The sequence below is a fragment of the Schistocerca piceifrons genome, chromosome 3 (genome assembly GCF_021461385.2).
Source record: "Schistocerca piceifrons isolate TAMUIC-IGC-003096 chromosome 3, iqSchPice1.1, whole genome shotgun sequence".
Taxonomy (NCBI): Eukaryota; Metazoa; Arthropoda; class Insecta; order Orthoptera; family Acrididae; genus Schistocerca; species Schistocerca piceifrons.
Genome location: NC_060140.1, coordinates 615743675 through 615762484, shown reverse-complemented (window position 1 = coordinate 615762484; position 18810 = coordinate 615743675). Strand labels below are relative to the sequence as shown.

The window sequence follows — 18810 nt, the reverse complement described above, 5'->3', positions numbered from 1 at the left end:
GGGGACGCTGGAGAGGTTCCCTTGTAAGATAAGTCGTGGGGTCAGCATTACCTCACGTGTTCCTGCATTTTTACGGAATCCAAACTGATCATCCGCGAGGTCTGTTTGCACCAGTTTTATCATTCGTCTGTAAAGAATTCGTATTAGTATTTTGCAGCCATGACTTATTAAAACGATAGTTCGGTAATTTTGACATCTGTCAGCACCTGCTTTCTTTGGAATAAGAATTATTATACTCTTTTTGAAGTCTGAGGGTACTTCGCGAGTCTCATACATCTTGCTCGCCAGATGGAAGAATGTTGTCATGCCTACAGCCGCCTTTATGATATTATTTACTGTGTAGCTACCAGTCTCGGCGCTTCAGTGCGCCATCTTCAGGCCCTAGTTGATGCTGAAGGGGTTAACACGATCCATATGTACGCAGTATCAGTGGCCAACATATCTGGTTTACGCAGACTATCTGTAATCTTTGGTGTCAGCACTCCAACAATGGATAGTCTGATAGTCTTTACAAGAGTCGTGATGTTCTGGAAGGTACTGACTGGGATGTGGAGCCATGCTGATTCCAGGGCTGTAGCCAGCTGCGTGAGGTTTCCAGGCTGAGGATCCATGGCATAAACAGCCCGATGAAGGTAATTCCTTAGATTTTAGATTGGTTCAAATCCTGGGAGTTTGGTGGCCAGGTGAGTACGATAAACTCATCCTGATGTCTTGCGAACCACGCACGTGCACTGCAAGCTGTGTGTCACGTTGCAGTTGTCCTACTGGTAGACGCCATCGTGCCGAGAAAAAAAAACTGCATGTAGGGTTGGACATCCTCCAAAAGGATAGATGCGTACTTGTGTAGACCCATTGTGTCTCCCAGAATGAGGAGATCACTCAGGGAATGCCACGAAAAGACTCTCCAGACAATAATGCATGCAGGACGTTTACTTACCAAAAGCCATTTCACCGATGGAGCATAAAATGTAATTTATCCGAAAAGTTCATGTCACCAAGCAGCCTTCGTCGCCGATGAACGGCATTCAGCGTGGGTGCATGAACCACGTGGCTGCTGAGGATGCCCATATGCAGCAACGTTCGCCAAACGGTCGTTGAAGAGACACATTAGGTTGCCCCTTGGTTCATCTGGGTGGCCAGTTGCTCAACAGATGTACGTCTATTCGTATACATCTCTGCAGCCATCGTTCACCACTGTCATAATGACCCGTGGTGAACCACAGAAGTCTCGGCACCGGTTTTGCGTACCGCCATTTTCCCATGCGTTGCATACTTTAACCACGGCAGCACGCAAACGGTTTACAAACTTTGTCGCTTAGGAAATGCTTTCGCCCTTGGCCCGAAAGTCAGTTATCATGTCCTTTTGGACGTCAGGTAAATCGATCAGCTTCCGCATTGCGACAACGACTGCACTGTTTCCACGCCGTTATCGTCATGGTCGCTCTGTCTTTTCACCGGACTGACAAAGTGTCTGAGTGTTTGAAGGCGCAGCACGCAGTGCGTGTCCTATCGTTGAAGTGTTGGAGAATTTGTGAACATGACTGTGTGGTTGTCTTGGCGTTTAGGAGTTGTCCTCTAGACAGCCATCACACACATCGTGGTGCAGAGCAGTGCTCTATTTCTTTGACCTAACGACGTACTTTGCATACCCTCCACTGTTAGTGCTGCCACCTGCAGTCTGTGAGTGGTTATCGCACGTTGACGTCAACATAGGCTGTGGTCACATTAATGTGACTACACCACGCGCGCGCGTTTGTGTGTGTGTGTACGTGTGTGCACTCCCGCTAGTGCGTATGCGACGATACTCACAATTCCTCGATGCAGTGGGCCGCTGTGAGGACCCAGCTCTCGTCGAGTAACGATGCACCGCAAACGTAGAGGTCATCTGGCTTCTCGAGGATGGCAGCCTGTGGGAAAGAATACGTACTTCTGTACTTCAGTTAGAAAATCTCAGTTTTTACGCAAATACAGTTGAGCGGTTTATTTCAAAAACAGGACAAGTCTAAAATTGAAATTTTTAGGAATAAAAAAATCTTCCTCCATTTGAAATGAAGCAAGGAAAACGTCCAAACGACGTTCGTAGGGTGTTAAATAGATACACCTTCTTCACTAACGTTCGTTTACAGTTAATTCTTAAGGAACACTTTTACTTTGGATTGGTCCGGTATTTGTAGAAAATTCAGAAAAATAAAAGCTCTAATATTTTTCAATGGACTAACTCATTCTGTTCTCACAGTATTGTCTGAGAGTATATTACAATGGCCGGCCGGGTGGCCGAGCGGTTCTAGGCGCTACAGTCTGGAACAGCGCGACCACTACGGTCGCAGGTTCGAATCCTGCCTCGGGCATGGATATGTGTGATGTCCATAGGTTAGTTAGATTTAAGTAGTTCTAAGTTCTAGGGGACTGATGACCTCAGAAGTTAAGTCCCATAGTGCACAGAGCCATTTGAACCATTTTATATTACAATGAAGACAAGACTATTACTTTCTTTAAAACAAACTGAAAATAGAGGTTTAGTTATTCGTATTGTTGCCACAATTAGCTGTTATGCATCCTCGCACCCATCGCTGTTATCACCATCATCATCATAAACAACATCCACGTCCAACTTCTTCTTTGCCTTACTATTTTCAACCTGGGTACCATAAAGGAGATCCTTGTAGAAGTCCCTGGTTTCTTGTTCCATTAAATGCATCTCATTACAAAGATCTGTGACTTTAGCTGGCAAAATACCTGGGTCTTCTCGTACAACTTACGTAAATTCAAAGTAGTATGTTTCGTAGTGGGACTTCTCTTAACAATGATACGCATATTCGCTGGGAAAAAGTAGTGCTACACAAAACCTATATTTCACATCATTGCGATTCATTTGTACCTGCTGCTGTCTGAGTGTAGATTGAGGCATTTTCAAAGAGAATGAGTCAGTAGCATTTTTAATGTCAACAAAATCATATCTCATTCTTTTGAGTTGGAATAGATGAGGTAATGTACGGGCTTCAACAGTTTTCGTCACCCACTTCTGCAGTCCTTGTTTCTGGTTCTCATGCCCTATAAGTGAGAGGTCTTGATCATTTGGTAAATAGTTATGTCCACAAACTGGTAACAAATATGTGATACTGTTGTAGAACTTCAAGATGTTCACTTGACTTAACGAGAAGTGAACCCATAAATTTATTTCTGTTCTGTCCAAGACACCCCACCACCAAGCAGAACAAGCTCATCTCTTCGATTTCTTGATGGAATATTTTTTATGTAGTTCAGAAACATGGATATGATTTCATTATGACCTTTCCTTCCTCCATGATCAAGGTAGCGGTAAACTGAAACTAAGTCATCAGCTAGACTGTGAATCACAAGGACATTGTACCATAATTGCAAGGTCATCAGGGGAAACTTTTGAATGAAATGAAATTAATTACTCTTACTGGTCCCGTGTTTTGCTTTCAGAATACAGTTTCGTTTCATCTTACAAAAGCTTCTGTTCTTTTCAAGTGCAATGTCTTTTGCGCTACTAATTGAATCTTCTCAAGAACTCTTTCCTCACTTTTTATTTTGCCTCTCAGTGAATCACGTGTGGTAGATGTATGAGACCTGTGATATCAAAAATGTGTGTTACAAATTTTATACACTGTACAGTAGATCTTATATAGAATATTAACGTGGTACTTGTGTAAAAATTAAAGATGCATATCGCTTATGGTCAAATCTTTTTGGCAGGTGTATTATATTTGGCTTATCAAGGACAGCGCAGTGCGACTGTGTCATTTTACAGGACTTTATATAATATTCAATCAGCTGGACCGGCTCAGATACCATTTTTGGTCTTTTTATCTTTTGGAGACTGCCTATACAATATGATATTATTCTTGATTCTTTACAGTCAGTGCTTGGTTATTCCATGAAACCTAAGGAATGGTTCTTTACAAATTGGAATATCCCTACCTTCAATTTGTAACTTGTAGGAAAATGCAGCCGAATGATTACGACGTCCTTCTTTTTCTGAAATTCTCTGAATGAGGTGCCTCGTGTAGTATGCAGTCCAGCAAGATGAGAATAGTAACCATACGAATCCTAGACTTGTCCGGCTTTTATAGAAATCGCAAGGGACTAGTCTACTTTTTGTAGAAGAACAAGATTTTCTAATGGATATTTCTTTGGACCTAAATGGCTTTTGCCGACACAAATTCCACCATGAAATAGATGTGGTTAAAGAGAAAATCAAGGCGACATTAGCTCAAAATGTTGCTTTTGGACTTGCCCCTCAGTTGCATAACATGTCGATACTAAGGGGTGCAACGTGCAACATAAAGTCGCTCAGGATGAATATTGACGTACTTATTGACTCTTTCTGGCCGCTAATAACAACTGTCCACTTTTTGTTAAAGCTCTTATTTACGTTTTTCGGGCATAGTCCATGGTCAGAGTATCATAAAAAAGAACTTAATATAGAGTATCGTGTCAGTTTAACAGTTCAGCGGTCATTTCTTGAAATATGAATAACTCCTGTGGGTTGCCAATACCCCAGGCGATTAAAGAAAACCTGCTCGCTTCATTTAAATACCGGTACGTAAAAATATGGCTATAAACCCAACTTTCATCTCGTCCTGGATTCCCACAGAGGTGACATTAACAGAATAATTCTACGTCGTCAGCCTTAGTACTGACCATCACCCTAACTGCAATCCACAGGAAGAGCAATACCATAGATATCGGCACATTTCATCGCAGCCACTAAGTCTAGAACGTAACGCAGGTTCCCTGGTTCAGAGGAAAGCACTGTAGTGTTGCCATGGCTATTTGATGTGTGCACCGGCGGCTTGAAGAACAGGGTCACCGCCGACTACCACAGATTTTAACAGCGGATAATAGGGGGCAACTGTACGGCATATCACACACCATTTTAATGCAAGACAGGCTTACGGTGCGTGTCATACAGTAATTGTGTCAGCGCTATCGTTTCCCTCCTGAATCTGTTGCATTCGGGGAAGTCTTCGTGGCAAGAACGACAGTCCACAAGCCTCCATATGGGTTCTGATTCCTACAATTTACTTGTTGTGATATTTTCACAAGTGGGAGGAAGCAGTATGTTGACCGACTCTTCTTGCAATAACGCCCACCAAATTTCAGTCACAAACGTCTCCGTGATGCGGAATGCCTCTCGTCTAGCGTCTGCCACTGTAGTTTGTTGAGCACCTCCGTAACACTTTCGCGCTTATTAAGCCATCCCGTGACGAAATGCTCCGCTCTTCTTGGATCTTACCTGCCTCTTCCAATAGTCCGACATGATTAGAGTCCTAGACCGTTGAGCAGTACTTAAGAATCGGTCAAGCGACTACTTAGTAAATCACTTCTTCCGTAGACGAATTACATTTTCTTAAGGTTCTTCCAATGAGTCCCAGCCTGTATCTGATCAGCGGCACGAGTCACCGAAAGTGGCTGTTTTATCTAATCATTAGACTGAAGGTCGCACAAGATGGTCATTCCTAGATATCGCACGTTTCTTAGCGTTTGCATTGATAGATCGCCAATAACGTAACCAAATCACAAAGCATCTCTTTTCCTCTTTATACGCAACACGCTAATTTATATAGGTTCAGGATAAACCGCCATCTTTGTAGCAATCGTCAATCCTTGAGCGGTCTTCCTGCTCTTTGCTCGTATTCTGGCGTTCCAAACTTCTCATGGACAACAGCGTCGTGTGAGGACAGCCTCATGAAAATTTGACGTCATCCACCTGACTATTAACATACAGGGTGATTCGAAATTAATGGGATAAAAATAAAGTATCCCTGTGACTACAGTAATGATTTTATTTCAGAAATACACATATGGACTCAAAAGTTAACTCTCACAGTTCCTATGGACATTCATAGATGTTCAATTTGGGCTCCATTTGTGATACGGTACATGTCCATCCGGCAGTGCATATCCTCTCAGACCCGTTCCAAGGTAGCGCGGTCGGCGGAGTTTACGAGCCGTAGCTGTTGTTTAAATCCTGCGGAAATAAGAGTACGTAAACCATGTCCTTCAAAATGGTTCAAATGGCTCTGACCACTATGGGACTGAACATCTATGGTCATCAGTCCCCTAGAACATAGAACTACTTAAACCTAACTAACCTAAGGACATCACACAACACCTAGTCATCACGAGGCAGAGAAAATCCCTGACCCCGGCGCGAATCGAACCCGGGAACCCGGGTGTGGGAAGCGAGAACGCTACCGCATGACCACGAGCTGCGGACCAAACCATGTCCTTCACACATCCCCAAAACTTTGTTTGAGGCCAGGCAACCTGGGGAGCCACAACGTGAACGGTACATCACTCTACCCAGGACGACCAATCAAGTGCTGTGGAAGATGTTCGTTGAGGTGAACTACGTACGAGGTTATGCCAGTTTGGTGAGGCTCCGTCCTCAAATAATGAAGCCAGGTTCTTCTTTTGTCGACTGAGACAACTACCAGAGAAAAAGCGTATCGAAATAGGTTACACCTATAACGGAATATTCTATGAAGGAGGAAGGACCAAACACTCTGCGGTTGGTTGTGGTGCAGAGAACATTAAGTATCGGAGAATCACGTTCATGTTCCAGAGAGGCATGTTGGTTCTATGTACCCCATTTTCTCAAATTATGCTTGCTCACTCTGGCACGTAAATGAAATGTGGCTTCGTCAGAGAACACAAGCCTGTCTGCGAAACCATCCACTTGCAGCCTTGCTTGAAAATCAATGCGCAGTTGTCTCAGTTTTGTTTTTTAGACTGGTTTTACCTCCTGTGACATTTGAATCCTGCAGACACTTGCGCAACACATGCCGCACTGTTGATTCTGAAACATTCACTTCTCTACTGACACTATGATTGAATTTTCTGGGACTTCTTTCGTAGATTGTACTCCACTCTCGACACATGACCACTCTGTGGTTTTTTCCTTGCATACACATCCTGTCAACTCGAATTTATTTGCCTGCCTAGCAACGCTGTGACGGTGCGATGCCACTTTCGCAAGCTTGGTCCTAAACTGTCTTTGAAGAACGATTATTGGTGATGTTTTTGAGTATTCTGTGGCACAACATTTCTTTCCTATCGCGATTGCCACAATTTTGAATACTGACGTCAGCGATGAACAACAAAGACGACTTTCCATTGTTTCATTGTTGACAACCTACACTTTGATACTTAAACCGTCGGTGTGTATGTGACTATCTGGAACAAGGTCATTCCTATAATCACAGAAATACTTTCTTTTTACCCCATTCATTTTGAATCACCCTGTGTAATGTAAACATTAACTGGTCGATTTGGGGTACTCCAGAAATTATAGTTCTTGTTTTATCTAAAGTGGAGTTCCGAATCCAGTTACAAAGCAGCTGCGATACTCCCTAACTCTTTATTGTACTCACTAAATGACAGTGCGGAATTGCATCTATTCTCGTCCTAAGTCGACCAACGCGACGTAAAACCTGGGCGCCGTTTACTTCGGCACTCTTGATCTCGTGGCCTAACAGGGCAAGCTCAGTTTCGCAAAGTGGCTGTTGCAGGAAAAGGTGTTGATTTTTGTTAAGGAGATTTTCTTTGTCCAAAAACGTCGTAACGTGGAGCGTAAAACATGTTCCATAATTTTACAGCAGACTGCCGTCAGCGATATTAACCTACAATTAACGGCATTTGTCCGAAGATCCTGCATGAAAATGGGATGGCCCGCGTTTTTTATTTCAGTAGCTTGATATCTTCGTTGCTCCAGCGATCTGCGACAAAACGCTGCTAGAGTGGGAGTTCTTTCGCATAACCTGTATAGAATCTCACAGGCATATGATCTGCTTCTAATGTCTTTCTACTGTTGAGCGATTTTAGTTGATATTCCATTCCACTATCACTTTTCTCAGTTTCTGGTATTTTGGGGTTCGCACAGTGACTGAAAGGAGCAGCCGTAATACGATCTTCCATGCTATAAGAATTTCAGGAGATCGAATTCAGTATTTTGCCGTTCTCTCTGTCATCTTCCGTTTAGGTCCTAGTGAGTTCACAGAGGGATTGAACAGACAGTTTTGATCCGTTTACTCTGTTACCTAAGACAAAACTTCTAGAGGTTATCCATCAAATCGATAAGCAAAATTTTACAGTCGAATTCATTGACCGCTTCTCGTAGACTTCTCATTATTATCATTTTGCTTCGAAGAAGGGAAGGAAGGACGGAAGATTATGGTTTAAGATCATTAGAGACGGAGCACACGTTCAAATTCTTTCAAGGATGAGGAAGGAAATTAGCCGTGCCATTTTTAAAGGGACCATCTCGGCTGTTACCTGTAGCGATTTCGGGAAATACAGAAAAAGTGCAGGCCGGGGTGGCCGAGCGGTTCTAGGCGCTACAATCTGGAACCGCGCGACCGCTACGGTCGCAGGTTGGAATCCTGCCTCGGGCATGGATGTGTGTGATGTTTTTAGGTTAGTTAGGTTTAAGTAGTTCTAAGTTCTAGGGAACTGATGACCTCAGAAGTTAAGTCCCATAGTCCTCAGGGCTATTTGAACCATTTTTTGAACAGAAAAAGTAAATCAGAGTGGTCGGACTTGTATTTGTAACGTCGTTCCCCCAAACGCGTGTCCAGTGTGCTAAGCACTTAGACACCTGGTTCGGTCATTTTGGTTTCGATCAATTTTTGCTTCGCACCAAGGCTTTGCCTTCGCCTAAATGTGTAATGCAGTACTATTGACCAATGAACCACAGCGGTTTTTTTCCCACTCCGTCACAAGCTTACATGGGATATATAAAACATTACAACATCTGCATCTACGTGTGTACTCTGCAAACTACCGTGAAGTGTATGGCAGAGGCTACGACCCACTATGGTTTCTTCCCGTTCCATTCACGCATGGAACGTGGTAAGAATGACTATTTGAATACCTCTCTGCGTGCTGTAATTATTCTAATCTTGTCCTCACGTCTCCACGATCTCTATGTGAGTGATAGGTAGGGGCTTGTAGTATATTCGCAGAACCCAGTTCTTAAACTCGGTTCTTGAAACTTTGTTAGCAGACCTTGTCGGGATTGTTTAAGTCTATTTTCAAGAGTCTGCCAGTTCAGGGTCTTCAGCATTTCTGTAACACTTTACCACGGGTCAAACAAACAAACTAGTGACCATTAGTGCTGCCCTTTTCTACCTACGTTCAACGTTCCCTCTTAGTCCCATCTGATACGGGTCACACGCTCTTGAGCAGTATTCTAGGACGGGTCGCACGAGTGATTTGTAAGCAATCTCCTTTGTAGAGTTATTGAGCTCCCCCAGTATTCTACCACTAAACCGAGGTGTAGCACCTGCTTTACCTACGACTGAGACTGTGTGATCATTCCCTATAGCTACAAAGTGTTACACCCAGGTATTTGTATGACCTGACCGATTCCAGCTGTGACTTATTGATATTGTAGATTCCTGCGTTTCTAAAACTGCGCGATTCTAAATTTCTAAAAGTTTAAAGAAAATTGCCAATCTTTGCACCACTTTTAAATCCTATTAATATCGGGCTAAATATTTATGCAGCTTCTTTCACGCTCTTCTTTATTATAGACAACTCTATCATATGCAAAAAGTCTTAGGATACTATTAATATTGTCCGCAAGGTCATTAACGCACATCGTGAACAGCAAGGATTCTGACCCACTTCCCTGGGGCACATCTGATTATGACTCTCCATCCAAGATACGATGCTGCGTTCTTTCTACCAAAAAGTTCTTAATCCAGTCAGAAATTTCGTTAGATGCCCTATTTTATCGAACTTTTGATAATAAGCGTGGGTGTGGTATTGAGTCAAATGCATCTCGGAAATCAAATGATGCTGCATCTGTCTGACTACCTTGATCCAAGGCTTTCACTATGTCATGTGAGAAAGCTTCGCGTTGAATTTCACATGATGGGTGTTTTCGGAATCCATAATGGGTGGCATGTTGGAAGTCATTCTGTTCAAGATACCTCATTATGTGTGAGCTCAGAATATGTTCTAAGATTCTACAACAAATCGATGTCAAGGATATTCGACGGTGGTATCGTGGATCACTTCTATTGCCCTTCTTGTAAACGAGTGTGAGCTGTACTTTCTTCTAACTACTGGGTACGGTTTTTTGTTCGAGGGATCTGCAATAGATTATACTTAGAAGAGGGTTCTAACTCAGCCGAAAATTTTTTGCAGAATCTTATAGGGATTTCAATCGGGCCGTAGAGCTTTGTTCAATTTTGACGATTTCAGCCGTTTCTTAATAGCACTGACACTAATACTGATTTCACACATCTTCTCAGTGGTACGAGGATAAATTGGGGCAATTCTCTTGGATCTTCCTTTGTAAAAAAAACTTTTGAAAACAGAGTTAAGCATTTTAGCATCTGCTTTGCAGCAGCCCTTAATTCCAGTTCCTGTCTCATTCACTATGGATTGGACATTAACTTTGGTGGCACTAAGAGTCTTTACATACAACCAGAATTTCTTTGGGTTTTGTAAAAGGTTATTTGACAATTTTCTGCTACAGCTGCAGTCACTGAAGACTTCACTCATTGCTCTCTTGACAGCCAAACGAGTTTCATTCAGCATCTCTTTATCTATAATTCTTTGCTTTGTTTTACATCTATTATGCAGTAGTTTCTGTTTCTTTAGCAGTTTATTTACAGTGACAGTATACCATGGACGGTTCCTCCCATGATGAACTGTTCTGATGGGTATATATCTATCCATTTCATGGTCAACTATTCTTTTAAACATGAGTTCTAGTTCCTCTACATTTTTCCGCCGTGTACTGAAAGTTTTAAGTTCCTCATTGAGATATGGCACTACTAGAATTTTTATCTAGTTTACTAAACATATATATATTTCTGCTTTGCTAAACATATATATGGTTCTGCTTACTTTAGTTGTTCTTCATTCTTTGGTATTTAGTGTTGCCACAACTGCGTCATGGTCTCTTGATACCAGTTTTGATGTGGACATCCTCAAAAAGGTCTGCTCTATCTGTTGCCATTAGATCCAATATATTTCCATCATGAATGGGGTTCCGCACTACCTGTTCTAGTCGTTTTCCTAACGTTTCACAGGATGTCTTATCATTACCACTACTAACAGAACTGTAATTTTCCCAGTTGACTGTAGGATGATTAAAGTCCCCACCAATGATTACAGTATGATTGGGGAACTTACGTATAAGCGAACTGAGGTGTCCCCTACGGTTTTCAGTTACATTAACAGATGAGTCTGGTAAACGACAGAAGGATCTAATTATCATTTTATGCCCAGTTCTGATAGTGTGTCTTACGCAAACATTCTCAGATGCAGTTTTCATTTCTGTTCCGGTGGATATTAAGTCTCTTGTACCACAAGAAATACACCACTTCCATTCCTATTAGCCTATTGGTATGCAATTAAATTTCCCCAAAAATCTCAGTGCTATCAATTTCAGGTTTCAACCAGCTTTCTTTACCTAGCATTATATGAGCTTCACTGTTTTCCAGAAGCACTTCAAACTCCGGTACTTTGTTGCGAATGCTTCGACAGGTAACCTCTACGATTTTGGTACTCTCACCTGTTCGAGGTACTTCTTTCGATCCCAGACTGATACTTATGGGTTTCCTACAGCTATTGTTATCTGGATTGGATGGAGAGTAGCCTAATCTAAAAAAACCTTTGTGTTCACCCCACACACTGTCAGCTACCTGGGCAGCAGCCTGGCAGTAGCGCTCACCTGACCGACTTAGTGGGACCCTACTGATCTCAGCCCTATGGTGCAAGTCCAGGAAGTCGCAGCCTACCTTGTCACAGAAACTTCGAAGTCACTGATTCAGTCCCTCCACTTGACCCATCACTTCTGGACACTCTGCTACAAATTGTGAGCTTCGTTGAAACTCTGTGCGCAAGGCTGGTCTCCCCAACCCTCCTTGCCAGTCGCCGGAATGATCCAAGTACGACCTCGGAGCACAGGCATCATTTATTCCGACATGCACCACGATCCGCAGTTGGTTGCACACTGTACCCTCAATGGCAGCATGAATAGCTTCTATAAGATGTTAAATGTGGCCCCAAGGCATACACACTGAGTGCTCCTCGTATTCTTCTGTGTCCCTTTTGGAATATAACACAGCAGTGATTGATTGTGGCATGGATTCAACTTCACAGGTTTCCAAAGGTATGTGGCACCAGATGTTTACGCACAGGTCACGCAACTTCCTTAAACCGAAACGCATTCTTCCGATTAGGCGAATTTGGTGGTCAAAACGTCCACTATAAAGTTCCTCCAACCAGTGTAACATGATTATGATCTCGTGGCACGGACAGTTATCCTGTTGGAAAATATCATCGCCGTCGGGGAAGATATCAAGCACGAAAGTATGTAGATGGTTCTTGGTACATTCTAAGAAAAAAAAAAGACACTCACGAAGAAATTACCAGAATAGGACGGAAATCGGTAGACGAAATGTACAGACAGGCAAACAAATGGTTACTATTTCAGAAAAATCTGATGATTTATTCAAGACAAAAAGTTTCACAAAAGTGAGAAAGTCAGCTGGCGTTCACCTCTGGATCTTATGTAAACAGTAATTCGGCTCGTCGGTCATTGATAGAGTTGTTGGATTTGCTCTTGATGGATATCAAGCCAAATTCTGTCCAATTGGCACGTAAGACCGTCAAAATCCCGAGCTGGTCGGAGCAGCCTGACCATAATGCTCCGAACATTCTCAGTTGGAGAGAGATCCGGCGACCTTGCTGACCAAAGCAGGGTTTGACAAGCAGGAAGACAAGCTGCAGAAACTGTGGGCGTGATCGGGCGGGAATTGTCCTTCTGACATTTAAGTCCAGGACAGCTTGCCATGAAGGGCAGCAAATGGGGCGTAGAATATCATCGACGTACGGCTCTGCTGTAAGGGTGCCGTAGGTGACAATAAAGGTGACCTGCTGTAAAAAGAGATGGCACACCATCGCTCGTGATTGTCGGGCCGTATACGAGTGACACTCAGGTTGGTATCCCACTAATGCACAGGGCGTCTCCAGACACGTCTGCATTTCATTGGCTGGAACAGAATTGTTTTTGATTATGAGTCTAGCTTCTAAATGAGCCCCGATGACCAGCGATGTACAGGAGAACATGGGAAGGCACCGTATTGTCCGAGTGAGAAGCAAAAGAAAAAACAGTAAAGAATCTGACTGTTAGGCGTCGCCTCCGGAAGTGGTCCGGGCAGCGCTCATCGCTCTTTACGTTGGAGCTCAGTATATCTCAGCGTTTCTTGACTGGGATCGTTTTATGTTACTGATATTCTTTCGATTGATCCATATTTAGTCTGTCTACTTCATATTCTAGAGATCAGCTTAGTTTACACTGTTCATTGTAGCCACTAGTTCTCCTCACGGCCAATGGATTCGTATTTCAATACTATTCGCGAATGCGCAGTTCTTCATATATCCACTCTCGTATAGGCTGAAATTTACGGATCTAATGCCTTCTGACACTGGATCTGATGTATGTACCTAAGACCTTTCGAAAAGCACACTGCAATAGAACGGAAACGTGACCCTATGCCACCGTAGTGGGCCATACTCTTGCATGACGTTTCAAGCCCGGTCCTCATTCTAGTATACTGGGAGTGACTCTTATTCCCAGATTGCTATACTGTGTTGCTACACTATATGATGGAGGAGGAGCGAACGGAAGTTAATATACAATATGTTCCAGAACCAAGATGAAATAATAAGTTTGGAAGACCAAGAAGGAATTTGTCGGATCAAAAAGAGTGTAAGACAGGGATGTAGTCCTTCGCTCCTTCTATTCGACCTGTAGAGTGAGAAAGCAATGACGGAAAGATATTAAATTTCAAGGCGAAAGGACATCTCCGTGAAGATTCACTGATGACAGTGCTATCCTTAGTGAAAGTGAACAATAATTAAGGAGCTGCTGACTGACATGAATAGTCTAAAGAGTACAAAATATGGATTGAGAGTAAATCGAAGAAAGACGAAGGTAATGAGAAGAAGCAGAAATCAGAACAGCGAGATACTCAACTTTAGGATTGGTGATCATGAAGTACACTACTGGCCATTAAAATTGCTTCACCAAGATAAAATGCAAATGATAAACGGGTATTCATTGGACAAATATATTATACTAAAACTGACATGTGATTACATTTTCACGTAATTTGGGTGCATAGATCCTGAGAAATCAGTACCCAGAACAACCACCTCTGGCTTTAATAACGGCCTTGATAGCCTGGTCATCGAGTCAAACACAGCTTGGGTGGCGTGCACAGGTACAGCTGCCCATGCAGGTTCAACACGATACCACAATTCATCAAGAGCAGTGACTGGCGTATTGTGACGAGCCAGTTGCTCGACCACCATTGACCCAACGTTTCCAGTTGGTGAGAGATCTGGAGAATGTGCTGGCCAGGGCAGCAGTCGAACATTTTTTGTATCCAGAAAGGCCCGTACAGGACCTGCAACATGAGGTCGTGCATTATCCTGCTGAAATGTAGGGTTTCGCAGGGATCGAATGAAGGGTAGAGCCACAAGTCGTAACACATCTGAAATGTAACGTCCACTGTTCAAAGTGCCGTCCGTGCGAACAAGAGGTGACCGAGACGTGTATCCAATGGCATCCCATACCATCACGCTGGGTGATACGCAAGTATAGCGATGACGAATACACGCTTCCAATGTGCGTTCACCGCGATGTCGCCAAACACGGATGCGACCATCATGATGCTGTAGTGAGAACCTGGATTCATCCGAAAAAAATAACGTTTTGCAATTCGTGCACCCAGGTTCGTCGTTGAGTACACCATCGCAGGCGCTCCTGTCTGTGATGCAGCGTCAAGGGTAACCGCGGTCATGGTCTCCGAGCTGATAGTCCATGCTGCTATAAACGTCGTCGAACTGTTCATGCCGATGGTTGTTGTCTTGCAAACGTCCCCATCTGTTGACTCAGGGATCGAGACATGGGTGGACGATCCGTTACAGCTATGCGTATAAGATGCCTGTCATCTCGACTGCTAGTGATATGAGGCCGTTGGGATCCAGCATGGCGTTCCGTGTTACCCTCCTGAACCCACCGATTCCATATTCTGCGAACAGTTATTGGATCTCGACCAACGCGAGCAGCAATGTCGCGATACGATAAACTGCATTCGCGATAGGCTACAATCCGACATTTATCAAAGTCTGAAACGTGATGGTACGCATTTCTCCTCCTTACACGAGGCATCACAACATCGTTTCACCAGGCACCGCCGGTCAACTGCTGTTTGTGTATGACAAATCGGTTGGGAACTGTCCTCATGTCGGCACATTGTGAGTGTCGCCACCGGCGCCAACCTTGTGTAAATGCTCTGAAAAGCTAATCATTTGCATATCATAGCACCTTCTTTCTGTCGGTTAAATTTCGCGTCTGTAGCAAGTCATCTTCGTGGTGTAGCAATTTTAGTGGCCAGTGGTGTAGATGAAGTTGAGGAATTCTGCTACCTAGGCAGCAAACTAACCCATGACCGTCGTAGCAGAAAGGGCATTCCTGTCCAAGACATGTGTACTAGCATCAAACATAGGCCTTAATTTGAGTACAAATGTCTGAGAATGTACGTTTGGAGGACAGCAATGTACTGTTGTGAAACGTGGACATTTGGAAAACCAGATAAGAAGAGACCCGAAGCAATTGAGATGTGATGTTACAGAAATATGTTGAAAATTAGATTGACTGATAAGGAAATGAATGAGGAAATTCTCCGGAGAATCGGCGAAGAAAGGAATATATGATAAATTCTGACAAGAAGAAGGGACGGGATGGTATAACATCTATTAAGACATCACAGAATAACTTCCATGGCACTAGAAGCTGCTGTAAAGGGTAAAAACTGTAAAGAAGACAGAGACTGGATACATTCATCAAATAATTGTGGACGTAGGCTGAAATGTTATTGTGAGATGAAGAAGTTGACACAACTGAGAAGTTCGTGGCGGGCGGCATCAAACCAGTCAGAGAAATGATGATTCAAAATAAATAAACTGTGTGTAGTCTTTCACAGAAGGAAGGCGAATGAGCATTAAATTGGAGGTAATCTCCCGCACAACTAAGCTAATAAACATAATTGAGCCGTGCTGCGGCACGCGTTGGTGCTGTTTGTAGGTTTCCGCCCTCTGTTGGAGGCCAGACGGTATCGTTTAGTTGGCGTGGTTGCGGTTGTTTGTCTTCTTCTCGTGTTGACTGGCGAAACTCGGTTTCGCAAGCGTTGCCTGTCCGCTAGTGGCAGCAGCGGCGCTTATCGATATGCAGTAACTGTTGCCCTGTCTTTGGGGAGACGTCGTTGTTTTGCCGTGTCGTGTGAGTGGTGAGTCTGGTTGGGGACTGAGGAGAAGCCAGGTCCACGCAGTGCGAGAATACGCCGGGATCGCTGGCGGCACACATGGACTGCGAGATGGAAGGTCTGCGGTCACGAGGATGCACAAGTTAGTCGTAAAACGTATCCAGCAAGCCTTAAGATGAATGCATTTCAATCCAAGTAGAGAAACCTGCACCACTGTGATATCTCGCGATTCTCCAGTGACTTAGGTTCGTGTTGCTGCCCATAGTGTCGCCAAGGCGAAAAGCAGCGAGTGGCGTGCTTGGGGAAGCCTGATCTGATTAGCTTTTCTCGACTTCTTATTAATATTTACTGCGTTCACCTTGTTACAATTTGTTAAGTTCAACCAGCGGTAATTTTTCTTGTCTGGTGGCCGCTAATGCCCCAGTTATCTGCACTGGGGTCAGTGTATGTAACGGCGGTGTACGTTTCCTCGCCTTGCCGCTGCTGTCCGGTAAGGCGTGTAGTTTTGACAGCTTTCTTGGCTGTAGGCCGGTAGGTGATTCCTCTACTCTGGTGATAATGATTCCTTTCTCCTTCCGGGGGCTCTAAACACAGTATTCTGTACGTAGTGCCTACCGCCGGTTCTGGCTTTGGCTTATTGTTCCATCTTTGCATTTGGTTTATCGGACGTCAGGTGGATTTGCAAGATTATCGTTAGTCATTCGTTAGACTGCCACTAGTCTGAGTTGCCATCTTGTGAAGTGAATGCGACTCTTGGCTGCCTATCTCATCGCTCGCGATAATATTTGTTGCCAGACCTTCTCAGAGGTTGATTCTGGATCAGTTCCTTGTTTTTCTTTTTTTTTTTAAATTACCTTTTGCTATTGTATTTGCTGTTTTACAACAGGTTTCAAATTTTTGTATATTATTGCCGTTCCTGGCGTGTAAGGCCTTCAGCCATGATTGTGGTCAAATGCCTTAAAATTCTAATTTGGTATTTGTATTTTAGCAGTAAGCCTTAAATCTTATTTACTGCCATTTCTGGCGTCTGCTGCTTTCTGCTGTCTTTGTAGCGACTTACCTTAATATTTCAATACCTGTAAGTTGTAAATTGCAGCGAGTTTTCAACAAATCATAATTTATTGCCATTCTTGGCGTATAGGGCCTTCACCTGTGATTGTGATCGCTTGCCTTAAAATTCTAATTTGGTATTTGTATTTACGCAGTAAACCTATACAGCCTTATTTACTGCCATTCCTGGCGTCTGATGCCGTCTGCTGTGTTTGTGGCGACTTGCTTTTAATATTTCAATACCTGTAATCTGTTAGTTGTAGCGAGTTTTACGCAATTCTTAATTTATTGCCATTCCTGGCGTGTAAGGCCTTCTGCCCAGATCACAGCGGCTTGCTTTTAAAATGTTATCTGTTGTATCTGTTTTTAATGGTGATTTGCTAAATTTAGCTCACGGAAAACACTATTATTTACATTGTTGTTTATTCCTTCATTGGTAATGTGTGGTATTATTTTATTTATTGCTGAATCTGGAATTACTGGTTTAAAGTAAATTGTAATTGTAAAAGGCAACCAATAGTAACTGATTACAGCCCCGTCCACAATCGTAACCGAATCCTGCCTTCCATTCACTACCAGCCGGTCTCAATAGTATTTAGAAAAACATACTTTTGTGAGAGAAAAATTGGCCACAAATGTTTTCAAACAGTAAATCTACACATATTGCACGTTTTCCTAAGGTGGACATTTGATAACTGATTATCTCAGTTTGCTGTACCAATTAATCACTAGGACGCGCTGTATGAATCTTTCGGCCAAATGTTGATGTTGGTAACGACCCTGTGGAGAGATGGGTTCGAAAACCAGGTAATTATGCCATCATTATAGTGTGGCAGTACAAACACGCACGCTAACAGAGGTATGAAATGGCAGGATCCAGAGTCAGAAACGACAGGAGAAACTTGAGTGGAGAGGAAAAGGTCCTTTAGCAGTTTCTGGAGACTGACGTGCGTGCGTTTACTATGTAGAGTATTTGATGTATCTAACTCAAGCACGCACCAGATGTGCAGACACTGCCTCCATGAGGATTCTAGTGCCCTAGCTCAGGGGCCTCATGACTATCAATGTCACACGATCAGTTAATGTTTTATTTTTTATTTTTCTATGGAGACACGCCCCCTGTGTCAGCCTCCAGTCTGCGAGGTTTCCTGTTGCTGTTGTACCATTGGCTATGGAGACACGCCCACTGTATCAGCTTGCAGTCTGCGACGTTTGCTGTAGCTGCTTAGCGTCGGCTATAGAGACACGCCCGCTGTCTCCGCCTGCAGTCTGTGAGGTATGCTGTCATTGCTGTATCGTTGGCTATGGAGACATACTTGCTGTGTCTGCCTGTAGTCTGGTAGGTTTGCTGTCACTTATGTAGCGTTGGCTATGGAGACATGCATTCTGTGTCAGCCTGTAGTCTGTGAGGTTTGCTGTAGCTGCTGTAGCGTCGGCT

At 43.4% G+C, this 18810-nt stretch overlaps 1 protein-coding gene across 1 annotated transcript in view; it reads right to left on the bottom strand.

Moving 5' to 3' along the window:
- The window catches only part of LOC124788894 (phenoloxidase-activating factor 2-like), a 450082-nt gene that overhangs the window by 33642 nt on the left and 397630 nt on the right, over positions 1 to 18810 (bottom strand). Inside the window, exon 5 of the mRNA XM_047256177.1 lies at positions 1810 to 1907. Within this exon, the coding sequence (XP_047112133.1) occupies positions 1810 to 1907 (98 nt within the window). The remainder of the gene's footprint in view (positions 1 to 1809; positions 1908 to 18810) is intronic.